General features: G+C 39.7%; 1 protein-coding gene across 1 annotated transcript in view; it reads right to left on the bottom strand.

The window, feature by feature from the left end:
- Window positions 1-15,616, bottom strand: part of RAPGEF5 (Rap guanine nucleotide exchange factor 5) — a 159,719-nt gene that overhangs the window by 109,382 nt on the left and 34,721 nt on the right. Inside the window, exons 6-7 of the mRNA XM_075143607.1 lie at window positions 10,755-10,821; window positions 4,807-4,855 (exon numbers count right to left, since the gene is read on the bottom strand). Coding sequence (XP_074999708.1) covers window positions 4,807-4,855; window positions 10,755-10,821 — 116 coding nt within the window. The remainder of the gene's footprint in view (window positions 1-4,806; window positions 4,856-10,754; window positions 10,822-15,616) is intronic.

Below are 15,616 nucleotides of genomic sequence, written 5' to 3'. Positions count from 1 at the left end.
TGACTGCTTCATATTGAATCACCTGCCTTAAAATAAAAATACTAAGCCAATCACATAGGCAGTTAAGTCCTGACAGAAGCAATACAAAAGAAAAGGGAAAGGCTGGATATGCATACATATGTGTCAGAATAGGGTGGAAGTAATCCATAAGATCTCAAATGTAAAGTTAATACGTTGCAAAAGTCATATTATTATAAATAAAATGTAAATGACCCATTTTTTTAAAAAAAACAATAGAGCTTGTCAATTTAAGAATGGCATGACTAAAAAATATCTAACTATATTGTGGAAATCTGAATATCATTCTTAAGAGGGAGCAAAACCACACACAAGTGCTAGGGCTTTTGTGGCTGCCCTGCCCTTCACAGCGGGAGGGAGAAGCACCCACAGCCCAGCCGCTGCTCCCACAATGCCTGAGGAGAAGCTGCAGCCACCCTCTTCCTACCTCATTGATACTCTGTCAGCTATTATCTTAATTAGCCCCTGTATTCAGAAACACAAGGACCAGAGCCATGCTCTTACTAATGGCCCTTTGCACGAGTAGTTACAGAAATTCCTTTTGATACAAAGTTAAAGGAATTTGCTGGGTGATGCCATGGAGCGCGGCTAGGTTCATGCACAGAAATGCAAGGCGTCTTGTTTGTGGATGGGATTAACACCAGTTCAGAGCATCTACCTGACAGATTTTGATCAGTTCAGATGTACCTGTGTAGCTACGCCACCAGCTAAAGCCTCCAGCCTTAGGCTATTTGCTGCTTTTTATCCTTGTTTTAGCTACCATCTCTAACACATAAGAAACATGTCACGAGCCATGACAAGCAATTGAGATAAATGCCAACCCTTTTAAATCTTCAGACGAGAGGCTCCATTTCTGTTATGCTGCAGCACATTTGCGGAAGCCATCAGAAGCCAGCAAGGTATAAAAAACACAACAATTCTAATGCCAAGTGCCTACAATTAAAAACAAGTTCTCTTCTGCTCCAGCTACTTGCTTCCCCAAGACCTTTTACCAAATCAAGGAAGACAGCATTTAATCTATTTATTTCTAAGGTTAAGCAAGAAGAATTTAAATGCCTTCTTATAAGCCACAGAGAAGTGCACAAACTCATTTCCCCCTCTTAGGTCACCTTTATCATGAGAGCTTTATTCTAATGAAATATAAATGTGCTTTCTAGTCAACTGTGTTACTGAGGTCCATCAAAGCTTCAGGATTACAGACATTAATTTTACTCTTTTTTTAGTTTTATTTGCAAAGAAGCTAAAACTGCTGAGCTCCCTCTACATGAGGGCTCTCAAGTACCTCTCTATCGGCTTATGCCTTGCTATCGGAGTGGTATACTTGCAGTACACATCTGAAATATGAAAACGGAGCTTTTTTCCACAGCACAGAAGTTTTTCATTTTTCAGTTTCTGCATTTTTCCTTCAGCCATCTGTCAGTTTTATGTGTTCTTTCACCCCAGGAACACCTCTTGGGGAAAGGCATTCTCCCCCACACCCTACTGACTTTTTATTTTCTGGTAGCCGACATTCTCCATCAAGTCAGATCCTGCACTAGCAAGAATTTGATACTCTGCCCTACCCCACAGCAGGCTCAGGTCTCTGCCTTGGTTTTCAAAGCATTTTGTCAGTAGATACAGTATCTAAACCTCTGAGACAGCCATTCTGGCCCAAGAACTGAAATAGTTGTAATTACTACTTCTCATATGCATATACTAGGTAGCAAACCCAAGCTTCATTTAAACAAAAATAAACTGTTTCCCCCGGGGTAACCAAAGGCAATGTTTCCCCCGCTCCAAGCATAGCAAACCTTCTTAGTTAGACCCTCTTCACCTCTTGCAGAGGGAGCTGTGGTTTGTGTGCTTGTATAGCACTTTCCATGCAATGTAACCCAGTGATTACTACAAGAGCCCTAGACAAGTAATATGAAAGCTTTAATCAGCCAGTTTTTCTAGTACAATTAAACCACCATGAACCTCAGTGGCTCATAAACCACAGTGCCTCTCTAAGGCCAGAGGTATATCCAGAAATTAAAGTAATTCAGGAACAAATTGCACAGTCCTTGCATTAAGCAAAAATACTCCTTTTTTGCTCTAACTGTAGTGCTAACCAGCTATCTAGAGGAAATATTTTGAAACACCGTAATTTAAAAACCACCAAACAGTCAAAAACAGTACAGGAACTTCTGCACAACAGTTTTGGTTTTTGGGCAGCTGACCTCTAGGAAAGCTTTCCGTTAATGAACTGATTACCCACTGCAGGCAGGTTCCAGCCAGCAGGTTAGGACCGTGCCCGTCGCCTGCGCTCCCCACTCGTGAATCCCAGGGTGGATGAGCCAGGTGCCCACGCTGTTCACACCAGCCTGGAAGCCACCCAGGGCAGCTGGCCCAACAGCCGTGTTCCACTCTTTTCATGCCAAAATAAACTCTTTGTCTGATCTTTGTTGGTTTATTTCCTGAAATTGTATGGAGTCTTGGGTTAGAAGAACAATATCTTTGAAAGATACTGCGGCTTTTAGCTCCAGAAGTACTTTCTCTGAAATATGCTTCACTTCACCAGGCACAGCATACCATAGCTTGATTGCTAACAGTAACTGCTACACTGTGAATTTAACCATCAGCAATAAAATAAAAAAGCATAATCAACCACCCTAATTTACTCTGCTCCTACTGTAGTAAAGGCATTAACTTAAATTAGACCTTACAGTTATGCCTGATCATGTAGCCATTTTTTACAGTCGTCCAAGATGAGGCATAAATAAATGCAAATTTCAACAACAAGCATGCACTAGTTAAACTGACTAAAGGGGTACCTTTTGTTCAGATCTAAACTGATATTTTAAGTGCTTACATTACGTATTAGGAAAGGCTGGTCAGCTCTTCAAAGCTCTATAGGGAGCTTTGTTTATTTAAGGCTGTGTCTTTAACTAAAATATTTCTACCTGCTCAGTGTGGGTTGCAATTACACCAGTATAAAGGAGACTCCAAGAGCTGTCCTCCTTTCCCATTTTCATCTCCTGCAGCTCATTCCTAATCCAACCCCCATCCCATTTTCTACTGATACAACCATTTATGTAGCCATCCACCAAAAGGAAATGAGAGGCTAATTCAGGTTAAAATCAACTCTTTCAGGGAATGGAGTTTTTATTTATTGCCAGTAGCAGTAGAAATATTTGCTGACACAACTACCGAGAAGCAGGGAAAGAGATTTCTTAGAACTGTATAAGCACTAAGTAAAAAGGTACACAGCACCATACTCCTAGCCCATTTCACAGCAAAACAAAAGGTTACCTTGAGCCCTTCCTTAAAATAGCCTGGTTTTCTCTGCACTGAACCAGAGCAGAAGCATCTCCATGTTCAGCCATTATAATTCAGGTGGGACTCAGGTGATACCAGGTCAGGGCAAGCAGCTGAGGGGTGTTAACATCGTAAAGTACTACAGCAGTTTCAGAAGCAAAGCTATTACACAGAAGCAATTTAGGTCTGAATTCACATTTAGATTTGTGTTTACTTTTTGCATATTTACATTTACAGATGACTGTGGATATAACCTATGGGTACTTCTATTTCCAGACAAAAATGCATCAAACTGTGTCTAGAATATTTTTGTAATACTTACATTTTCAGAAGGAAATATTTGCAGATATGCCAGCCACACCTTCTTAGTGCCTCCAGTTTAAGATATCATGTTGTGTGTAATGCTCGTGTTGTGTGTAATAACTTTTGTGCTGTACTTGTAAGCCACAGACAGACAGATACAGATATTATGATGCAATATTATTAACAGGTCAAAAAATAGCTCCAAAAGTGCAAGATCCATGATCTCAGTTTCTAGCACAATCACTGAAGATCAGAAGAGATGCTCAAAGAAAATGCTCCCAGAGACCTCAATGGCTTTGGGAACACACCAATAATTTAAGGCAACTCCACCTCTGTTTTAGTCTAGAAATACATTCAACTCTCACTTCACCATATGCAGTTTGCCTTTGCTGCAGATTAACTGCACTATACATGAAGACACCAGAGAGTTAACCCTGTATAGAGTCAGGTCTGGCCAAGTAGGTTTTGTTAGTTCCCATGCAGTGCCCAGAAAACACAGCTCCCTTGCTTCCACTCCAGCTCACAATGCAGATCTCTTCTGAAAGTGGCTGGGCTACCGAACCCAGACGGAGCCGAGATGACCATGTTTCAGTGCCTTTGCACTGTATCACCAGCATTTGCTGTAAATGCTTATACTGTCAGAGACTTCCAATTATCCATTTGCCTTTTCCCTTCAACTGCCCTGATAACAGACACTTGCCTCTACAACCATACAGATGTATAGACAAGTCTTCAGGAAAGAACGTCTTCATGCATGAAGTTGTCCTTTTGCTTTAGCATAAAGAAACACACCTGACTGGGCAGGTAAAACACAGCGAAAATGGCATGAGATCCTGGGTCCAAAAGAAAATGCAGGAAAATTATCAACTTATTTGTCTTAAATGTAAGTCAAATAAAGACATAAGCTTCTTCTATAAAGTGCAAGCCTAGAGAAAATAGTGATTTTGGCCAGAAAGAGACCCAAGTTCACATTCAACTGTAACACTCCGATTTTATCAGCTAGGTCATTAGACATGAGGAGCTAGGGGAAGCAAAGCTTGACAGTAATTGCATTGTGCTATATACACAGATTCTCCAATGAGAGAGGAACGAGGTCCGCTATCTTTGCTTCCCCATGTTAATAAGACAGCAATGACAGTTCAAATACTTCAATAAATGATAAAAGAGAACAGCGTTACAAAACCCCCTCTAAAGCCCAGCCTGACTCACCTGACTTCCTTGCTTTCAAGGCAATGACAGCAGCCAGTTCTCTCTGTACCTAAAATACCAGGAAAGGAAAGGATGGGTATAGTTACTAGCACAGTCAAACAAAACAAAACGCAACACTGGTAAGATACCGGCTATCAATCCCTTCAGAGCAGTCAGCTGCACGTGGAATTACACAGGTACTTGGTTTTGAAACTACAGTCATTTTTCCTACCAAATCTAGTTCCTTTTCAGCTGGGAATTCTGTGACAACTATTTTTTTTTGTTTACTTTAATTTCATATAAATACTGCACAGTCCTTAGGGAGTGGGCAATACAGTAACCCGACCTGTAATTTATTTGCACAGCATCTCTCCTTCACAAGCACACACTAGAAGCTTCTTCCTTTCCTTAAGGAAAATGGAAATGTTTGGTTTGCCTCTGCTGCTGCCTCTGCTGAGCACACTGTAATGCTGGATTTATTGTGTGACTCCAGGATAAGCGAGTTCTCCATGCTGAGGTCTGGCTAAGGTTCACGTATATAATTGACATTCGCTTTTTGGAGCTTTCGGGAGGAAACAACCTCTCCTAATAGCATGGCTGAGCATTTCAGGACCAAAATTTAGCTTGAGATGAACATGCAGAAGTAAGAGCTATCTGATTTCCAAAATTTACAGGCTATCTCACTAGCCTGTGATGAAACAGCCCTGCCACGCTAGCCAGCTCCCTTCCTCAGCCTCTTGTGTCTGCATTTTTCATATTTTCCCTATAATCTCTACATGACCAGCTACACCTCCTAGCTTCTTCCAATTTCCTTCATTTTCCCAAAACAGCCTGTTTTTAGTATTAAAAAAAAATTATGGGACATTCCAACTATTTTTCTAGGGATTGTTTTACCTCTCTGTACAAAGTCCTGACTGCATACTAGCCGTCTTGTCTAACAGACCTATGCAAAGCTCAAGGCTATTCTGCAGTGGGAGTTTTGACATCCAGTTTCTGAGAGCACGTGAAATTTAAAACATCATTCACAAGACATGTGGTATGATCAGAATAAGGCACAAAGCCCATAAAGGATCCCCAAAGTGATACAATTACTAACAACTGTCAACATCCCACTGTCACGACTCTGAAGAAAAGTTTGAAAATGTGAAACAAGAATAGTTAACGTTATATTGGTCTGAGCAGAAAGACAGACAAAATCACCCAGGACATCTCAGTACAATGATAACTCCAGCATCCACTGATCGAATACTCAGCAGCCACCCCACAGTACACTCTGCGTGTGGCAGAAGGCAGTCATACCAGAGGCAACATCCTTCCTCTGCTTGCATCCTTCCTTCCCTTGTGGCAAAGGACCAAGGAGCTTTTTTTGCTGTCCTTGCAAGGTACAAGGATCTCTTCTACTCGTTGATGCTGCCCCACTGAGAGGGACAGAGTTTTCTGCCACTCCAAGCAGAAAAATATGAAAGCAGTGCCACAGTTTTTCTTAAATGTCGTCCTGTTTCCAGCACAATTGTGCAAGCTGGCAGCATTACCTTCCCTTCCTTCCTTCCTGTACACTCATTCCCATGTCTGGAGAACTGTTAATCATGGTTAATGTAAGCATAAACTGCAAGTAATATGCGAAAGAACAATTCTGTGGAAAAACAACTTGTGTGCTTGCTTGCTTGCAGCAATTAATATACACTAGTAATAATACACACAAGCTATCCAGAGTTAGAGTGGGATTTTCAATAAAAGCCCAAGCTGTTTCTGAATAACAACACCACGACTTTTTGTGGCTAAACTGCTCACACCCTCTCCCTTCATTAAACTCAACAGGAGGTACCAATGTCGATGCCCCGATCCTGGTCTATTCTCACAGGTTACTGACAGTAAGAAACAGTGCACTGATGTCTCACCTTTATCTTTTAGCATTTAATAAATACATTATCTGAAGATTAGCCTTAGGAGACACTACAATCTGCAACAGTTGTAAACATACCAATTAACCCAATCAAACAATTGAAAAATGCAAATCTCTCTGTAAGTGTAAAGAAAAACCCATCATCTCAGAATAAAAAGCAGCATTGTGGCATCCTGCGGTTTTATTTGCAGTATTACTTTTGTTTATAAGGTGGCACTTTTCAAGTTTGAAAGACAGTGCTAACATCACAGGCAATAAAAAGGCTGTTTTTCTATATTTTGTCTATGTTATGCAAAATATCTCAGTTTGCTGTATGCCAGGAATGCAGCTGACATATTACTTAATCTGAGCAAAACCCTTCAGTTAAAGAAGGAGAAAAAAAATGTTCCTCTAGTCTTAATATTAAGCAAACGTTCCTTCATCAAAGGGTTTCATCCTGACAGTCTGAGCTCCCTCTCACAGCACTCACTCAAATCACAAAGAATTGGTACTGCTGAGCATCCTTCTGGATTTGCCTGGTGTCTCTAGATTTCATAACCTATATGCTTTTGTCTATTTTAGCGTAAATGCACTTGACATCTCTGCTGGACATGCAATTCCTATGCATCATTACACCAATGGAAATCCGTGTACAACATTCATTCCTCACTGCACACATGCTACACATTATCGTACTTCTTTCTAATAGGATTCAGTTACTGCCTGTTTGACAAAATCGATAGTTGCACATCACATTGAAGATAATAATGTGGACTCAAAGTAAAATACACATTCAAACAAGAGCTATGTCTACCATAATAAATTGAGATATTAAAATAAGAAAAATTGGTTTATACATATAGCTTGTCGCTACAAAGCTAACACTATCTAAATAGTATCCCATTTTGAGTAGCATTGCAGGTGTCAAAACTGATTCCGTTTAAAGGCCAGCTTACCACACTATTTACAGCAATATTATGAAAATCTGAAAGAGAACATTTTGAGTGTGTTGTTGGCATGTTACCACATCTTAATTAGTTTTCTTTTTGCAATATGAAAGAGCAAGAGTGGTACCCACGTATACTTCTGCTTCATTAAATCCAAATGGCATATTTATATGGTGAATCTTCTCATCTTCAAAGGACAGAGGTAGAGATTTTTCAAAAGTAAATGACAACTACTGTTCTTCTCTTATCCATGAATCTGATAATTTTCTCATAGAAGGCATAGTTGTGCATCTAGTAGACAGTGCATACCACCTCTACTTTTTACCCCCTCTCTTTTTTCTGCCTATAGTAGTCTTTTGTGAAACAGTATTCTAGATGTCCATGTGCCAAATAGGACTTCAGATCTAGAGACAAAGTGGCAATCCTTACAGAATCTCAAAATGAAATCCTGCAACAGAAAGCTCTAAACAGCAGGGTTTTGAAAAAGAAGAGAGTTTTGTTCACATTTTTGCATCTCAAGTAATGATAGTTTGATGGATTCTAAATAGAAGTATTGGCTGATGTCTTAAGGTACCAGAAAACTGTATTTCCCAGATACACTGCATTAACATCCTGATATTCTCTTCTGTCCCATCACAAGGTAAGATAAGAGCTTTGCAGTAGAAACACTCATAGCCATCCCACTGTGCTCTGGTTTTAGCAGACAAGACATTGAATATGAAGCTGCTCGTTGGGATATGACATGGGATGCTTGACAGCTCTGGAATGCATCTTTAAACCCAGGAGTAATCATTGCATTTTCTTAAAAATTCATGACCAAAAAGATTATCCAATGCAAATGTACTTCAAATGGCACTTTGCACTGCTTGCATGTCAGCTACCTTTACAATTTAAGTCTGATGATGTTGTCAGCGCCTCATTGTCATGGAGCATATGATATGAGCATACAATTCAATAGGCTCCATTCAGTTATCTTGACTGACTCTGCTTCTTCTTGTAGAATAAAGCATAAAGAAAAAATGAGACACCCAACAAGTTAGTTTCTTACTTTTGTACCTGACTCTGCTCTTAAAAGAGGTGTATTCCATACATTATGCACAAATTAAGATGATAAAGAAACCTCTGCAGTTTTTTCCCCGCTGCCCTTTTGACTCAGCATCATTCACCGCAGCTATCACTATTATCTTCTACAATCTCCATAACCATTGTTTAAAACCAAGAGTGCATTTCTCTAACTAATCAGTTCTGGACTGGCTGAATCATCAAAAAAAAAAAAATCACAAATTGTGCAGTGAATGTGAAAAGTGGAAGTCTACAACAGAAACATCACCTGCTAACAAAAAGCAGTCGGGAATAAGAAGTAAGAGAAAGGCCAACAAAGAAAGTCAGGCTACAGCAAAGAAAAAGAGGTGGAGAGAGGAATTCACCAAACTTGTACAGATGCCTGTGTCTGTACTAGTCACTCTATAACCCCTTCGTAGAGAGTGCATACCTTACTAGCGGAGCCTAAGGTATGACTGATTTTCCCTACAGTAGACTTTCAGAATGAATCATACATTTAGCACCCTGAAAGTGACTATTTCGGCTCCCTGGCTGTAAGGAGTGCCTGGGGAAGCTAGCTCAGATGTAGATGCCTGCCATATGGCCATTTATATTTAGGTGAGGTGAGTTCCACCCTCTGCAACAGCAATCGCATTTACAGAGTTACAGAAATATATAATTAGACCTTACATGCATGCATGCTTACAGTTTTTCCTGTGCTCTCAGATGCTAAAACAGTGATTTATATTTTAGGCACACAGATTGCTCCAATGTTGCTTGGGCTGGATCTTCATAATCAGTTTAGGTTTGAAAATTTGGGAATTTAATCCTCAAAAAAGAAAAGCTGACACAGAAGCATCCTTCTGATCTGACACAGAATGTTTTATTCCATTAAAAGAAAAGCAAAATGAAAAGAGACGAGACAGTGGTACTATCAATACTGATGGGATTTGAACATCCAAACCTAGAAATGTACAAAAAAGTCTACTATATGGAGGAAAAGCAATATTTTGGAGGGATAAGAGAGAGAAGTTCATATACAGATGTTAATATTTGGAGGATTCTGCTCTGGTCTTATGTCTTTTCTCCAGGGTTAGACTAGAAAGTTGTTATAGACAGCCTGCACAGTTTTGTGGAAAATCAGAAAATGCAGGAGAAAAGATCATTCTTTTTGACACCACCATGGCAATAGATGGGTCTTGGGCCATCTGGAGATGCAACTGCCTCATTTTTCTTTAGCTAGTTAGCTACAGCAATCAAATGGTTCATTTAAAAAAAAAAAAAAAATTGTCCATGTGCCCTGCTGCTGGAATCACTCAGGATGTAGTTCAAAGGTTTGACCTTGCAAACTAGTCGTGAAGCACTCTGAACTCACTGTCAATTACTCACATGTTTAAGGATATGCATTTTACTCAAGTGTATCTAGCAACAGTAAGATTCAGTTCTTAAACTCAGAAAGTCACTTTGTTTTGTTGAGTGTTTCCCTTTTTTTAACTGATGAAAAAACATTATTATTAATCTAGTTTAATGTTCTGAAGTCCTGTCTGTCTGCTTCTTAGAGCAATGATCTTACAACAAGATAAACAACATGCACCAAATTCTAGCACAGACAGCATAAGCTGTTGTTTATTATGATGGAGTTTATTGAGGCTAAACATAGTTGGGAAGCCAGATACCAGGCTTCCCAGGTGGGTCTTCTTAGAAGCATATGATAATCTATTCCAGGGCTGCTGAGGCCCTTTCTCTGCCTTTGTCCTCCACCCCATCATTGTCTTCACACTGATGTCCACTTGACCAAGAGAATCTGAATGTAAGCTACCTGGCAGAAAAATCACCATAATCCTCCAAACTGGTACCTCCTGGGCCATGAATAGCATGGATTACAAAAGAACAGGCTGCAGCAGTCCTTGCTTGGACTGATTTTAATAGCTTTGGAATTGCACACTAAGACCTCAGTAAAGCTTCCTCCTTTCAGAGACAAAAAAGTAGTTTGCATTACAAACACCTACTCGCTTAGACTAAGTCTTTAATTTGAAAGGATCCAAAACATGACAATATTTCAAACATGATCAGTACAAACTTTGATGCAGTGACCTTACCGCAGAAGTGAGACGAGCAAGGATTTCAGCATTGGTTTCTGCCGTATCTTCTATTTTTTGACCAGGCCTTAAAAAAATAAAAATAAGATTTTATTATTTCTTTCATTCTGTTTCAACATCTTTTGATTCCTGGAAAGCAAGGAACTGTGTAGCCACAGGCACTAATGTAAAAGGACTTTTGAGATTCCACATCAAAATGATGACTGCAACATGACAATAATTAATTGTGTCAGTAATGACAGAGTACACCCTTTGTCCCTTGCTGTCAAGAATTCTTTTGATTGGACTAATGTAAAACGGTGAGAGAATTCTTCAGCTATAAAAATATTATGAAGAACTGAAGAACGCAGGACCCTCTTAGCTCAGAGTTGCTTATTTGAATGCATATTTTGCTTTGCTAAAAACATACTCCATCCACAGAGCAAAGAGTTTTCCATCTGCCCACCACCCAGCTTTGCTAAGGTGTGGAGCAACACCTTTGGAATGGAAGCTCACATAGATAAAAGCACACAACATCAAAATTATTACATGGCACATGAAGTTTGAAATTTAAAAAAAAAATATGTGAAAATGAAAAGAATACATGTAAGAAGCCATAAATTAGCAAACTAAAGCAACAGCTGAGAACATTATTAGGTTGTCTTGACAGTTACTCACGAGACAGAAAGACTTAGTGTGTCTTTGCAAAAGTGGGGCAGAGCAGGAAGAACCCTTCTAGAAACTGTCACAGAAGTCTGGCCCATGTGGAAAAAGCCACACAAAAGCTACTGTGGACAGCATGGGACTGTTTTTCTTTAAAACAGTCTAATTCCCATTACTAAAACATCTGCGAGCCTTTTGGAAGGTTTATTGACAATCGGAAGAAAGATACCAATACAATAGGGTTATTACTATAGGAAGAAGAAAGAGAAAATGCCCTTGACATCTTTACTTTTCATGGTATTCAAGAAGCATGGCATGCCAGCAAACTGAGCAGATACACAAAACTGCAGCTGCTGTAATAAACATAAATCCCAGGTTTTAGCAGAAGCTTCTATCTTTGACTAAATTATTTAATTGCTCATATGCCTTCATGTGTTTAGGGGGAGAGCTGACAACATGTCTGGAATATGCAGCTCGTATATTGTGGTTCTTGCATCCCATGACCAAAAATTTCTTCCCCTTATTGAAAAATGAAGGTCAGAAAGCACAGAATGACACATGCATTCATTTTGGGGCAAGCATATTCAGACCAAAATGGTAATTCAGATTAGAAATCACAATTATTTTCACAACTTTCTTTCCTATTCAAAGAAAAATGTGATTTAACATTTTGTTATAAACAGCCCAAAAGAAATAAATGAATGCAGTTTAGTTTACAAAGATGGATTTATTCAGTCTTTCTCTTTATAATTTGGAATGAGATTAAAATAACTGACCTCTTTAGATGCCTATGTTTCCCTACACATCTGATCTCTTCTGATCTCTCAGAACCAGGCTAGGACCTAGGATTCTTCTAAACTGGAGGCAAAAGATAGCAGCTCAGTAGACACAGCCACAGATGCAATCTATAAACCCAGAACAGCGTATAGCATAGCTATTTCTGTCTTGGGCCTTTATCACTTCATCCTCTATTTAAAAACACTCCTAGTGTTCATCTGCATATGAGCATCAAATACCTCTGAAACCATTAATATACTAAAAATTATAGTCAGCTCTCCAGAATCAGAGAGGGAGAGTGTATTATGATACCCAGGCTAATGGAAAAAAGTAAGACAGAACGGATACTGGGGAACAGAATCAGGACAGATATCACTCTACTTTTTTTTTTTCAAAAGGGGCCAGCTAAGACCTAGTAGGGCTGGTACCAAACAGGAGCCACAAAGCCCAGGCAAACAAGCCTAATGCTTATACAGCTCAGCGGTCCATGGACTCGGTAGTGTGTTAAGCAGAGTGAGATGCAGGGATGCTTGCCCTAGATCTGCATGCAGGCAAGTCAGGTCCAGCACAATTATTGCTGTAGAGCACGTGAAAGCAACTCCAGTGCTTCCCGACCCGCTGATGGAGGAAGCAGTATGGATATACCCATGGTCCTGGGCCTGGACCTCCACTGTCCAATGTAGAGCCACTACATAGGTCTCTACACTGGCTTTACAATCCACCTACAATGCCAGTAAAAGACCCATGGATACCTGAGAGCTGTTTGCATTCAGCAAAAGCTTTCCAGGAACTCTATATGGTAGTAACTAAATGAATACCCCATCCTGGCTATTTGCATTAAAAACAAATCACTTTTAAGAATGGTTACTTTTCTGAAATTAATAAAATGTAAATCATTTCAGGACAGAAGATACAGAATATAGTGTAACACTTCTGAAAAGAAAATAACAAGCTATATGAGATAAAGAAAAAAAATCCCCTTAACATGTCTTCAAATAATTAAAAAAAATATTATGGGATACATTTCAATAGTCTAAGGTACCCAATGCATTCTTGAAATGTTCATTGAGTCTACCAGTGGTTCTGGGAATTAGGTGCTGTTATAAACACCCACATTTACAAAGGAAATAGAAGCACAGAAAGATTAAACGCCTGATACAAAGCCATTGCAGTCACTGGAAAAGAATTCAGGAGGCACTGGATGAGAGCCTAAGTGATTGCTCAAGGTTGTAAGGAAGTCCATGGCACAGCTTTCAATACAGGTCTTTTGTTCCCAGGCTATTGCAATATTCACTTCTTTTCTATTCAAGTAGAATTGGCTGTGATTAACACAGGGTGTTTAATGACCCCAAGAGGCCTCTGCATCAGTCCCACCTCATTTGACAACATTTACAGGGGCTTAGTCCTGTAGAATACACATAACAACATTACCCTTCAGTTTAGTGTGAGCTGCTAAAAATCTGCCACGTCCCATCTTGTTTTCCATGGTAGATTCCCACTAATGTTATGTTTAATGTAGGGAATTTGCCAAGGTCGAAAGGCAACAGGGAGCATTTATTCAGGAACCGTAAGCATGTCTCAGGCTTCAGAACGCTGTTGTCATTGTAGAACTTACTACAGCGTTATTTGGTAATACTGCTAATACTGACCAGAAACAAATACAAATCTGTCAAAAATCTGTACAGCAAGTCGAGACTGGGCCACGTTTATTTAATAGGGTTTCCAGAAGAGCTGCTGAAGGAAGTCCCCAGAGCTGCTACTGCCTACTCAGGTCTACAGACTCCTTCTGGCAGAGCAGATCCATGGCGCTCCACAGAGACTCACTGATGCACCCCGCAGTCCAGGCAAGCACAAGGCTGCTGCCCACCAGCTGTGGAGGAGACAGAGCTCTTCTGACTCCCGGGACCACCAGGAGATGTCCAACCAGTTGCTTTCTGGTGCACAAGCAGGCAGTCGCTTCAGATTTCATCAAAAGCAGGGAATCTAATTCATAAGGTGAGAATTTCTCTACCCCTATGTACATACAGAATTAATGCCATCAATACAGACTATGAGAAAAACTAAGACAGAAAAATGAATACAAAAATATTAAATTACAAGAAAGACTATGCTTCTAATGGTATGCAAGACAGCTTATATATTTGATAAAAGACAAACACTCACTGCAAGGAAGAGTTTTTAGAATTGCCCTCTTTCTTCATGAAAAAGAGTATATGGGTTTATTTAACCTGGTCAGATAACTTTAAGAAACGCCTCATCACATCTATTCCCTTTCATATTATGTTTTAGCAGTGTATTATTTGCACCAAGCATGGAGAATTTTGAACCTCAAAAAGTCTCCTTTCCCTTTAATATGACACTCCCTCGAGAGTATACCATTACTTAAAATTCAGTTCTTTCAATATATATTTTTTTAAAAAGCACCCTCACAATCTGACAGGTAAAAGCTCCAGAAAATAATTCTTCAGTGACAATGTTCCCAAAAGGAATCCAACTTCAACTAAAATTTGAATAATTTGAGCAGGAAGGAGCTGGAAATGTACATTAATGAATAATTGCTCAATTCATGTGACATCCTCCACTAGAAATGACAGTTGCACTGGAACGATAAAACTGCAAACCAGACTGTAAAACAGTGGTACTCTCCGGCCAAGGTCAGCATGCAGGACACATTTTTAACTCAAACCCAAAAAGTCTTCAATCCATTTTCTTACTCAGCATCCTTCACCTAACACATCAATATCACCTATCTGTTCTGTCTTTTTGATTCAAAGCCTTTGTACAAGTAGTCACGAACCATGAAAAGTGGCCTGATTTGCAGTGATAACGAGGAAACCCCCAATTCCCACTGAAATCAAGATGAAACGCCCTGATATTTAAGGGACAGCCAAACTGCTTAGCACCAGAGTAGGCTGGAAGACAAGAATTTCTATTTGCAAAAATATTCAAAGGTTTTCTCCTATATGAGTCATCTGCTTAGAAGATCACATTCAGTCCCCTGCTCTAGTCAATTTGGGGTCCTTGTCACTTGGTGACCACTTGGTCACTCACTCAAGCTGACCAAATAAATGCGTTTTCAAGGGAATCCCTACTCCAGAACTGCTAATTTCTGGTTGGTGAGGGCAGTCAGCAACAGGGGAGGGAATCAAGTTTCTGCCCTGAGCCATGCAGAGAAATTTTTCTACCAGCTCAACATGTCTGAATTTAAGAAGCTGGGCTTGAGACAGCTTACAGGGACTTTGGGCTTTGTGCTCCTTTAAAATATTTCCATTGGACATTTATTTGAGAGAATGTGTTTTTAAAATCTAATACATAGAGAAGGAAAGTACTTATAGAAGAAAGTTTTCTCTTTGACATCAAAGAGAATAAATCCTAGTACTGGCAGAGTAATAGTTCTCCACAGTATAAGTATCAGATTTGAGGATTCATCATGGTAGGAACGA

The sequence above is a fragment of the Calonectris borealis genome, chromosome 2 (assembly GCF_964195595.1).
Source record: "Calonectris borealis chromosome 2, bCalBor7.hap1.2, whole genome shotgun sequence".
NCBI lineage: Eukaryota > Metazoa > Chordata > Aves > Procellariiformes > Procellariidae > Calonectris > Calonectris borealis.
Note: the sequence above shows the minus strand (reverse complement) of the source record. Positions and strands in the feature narration are given on the sequence as shown.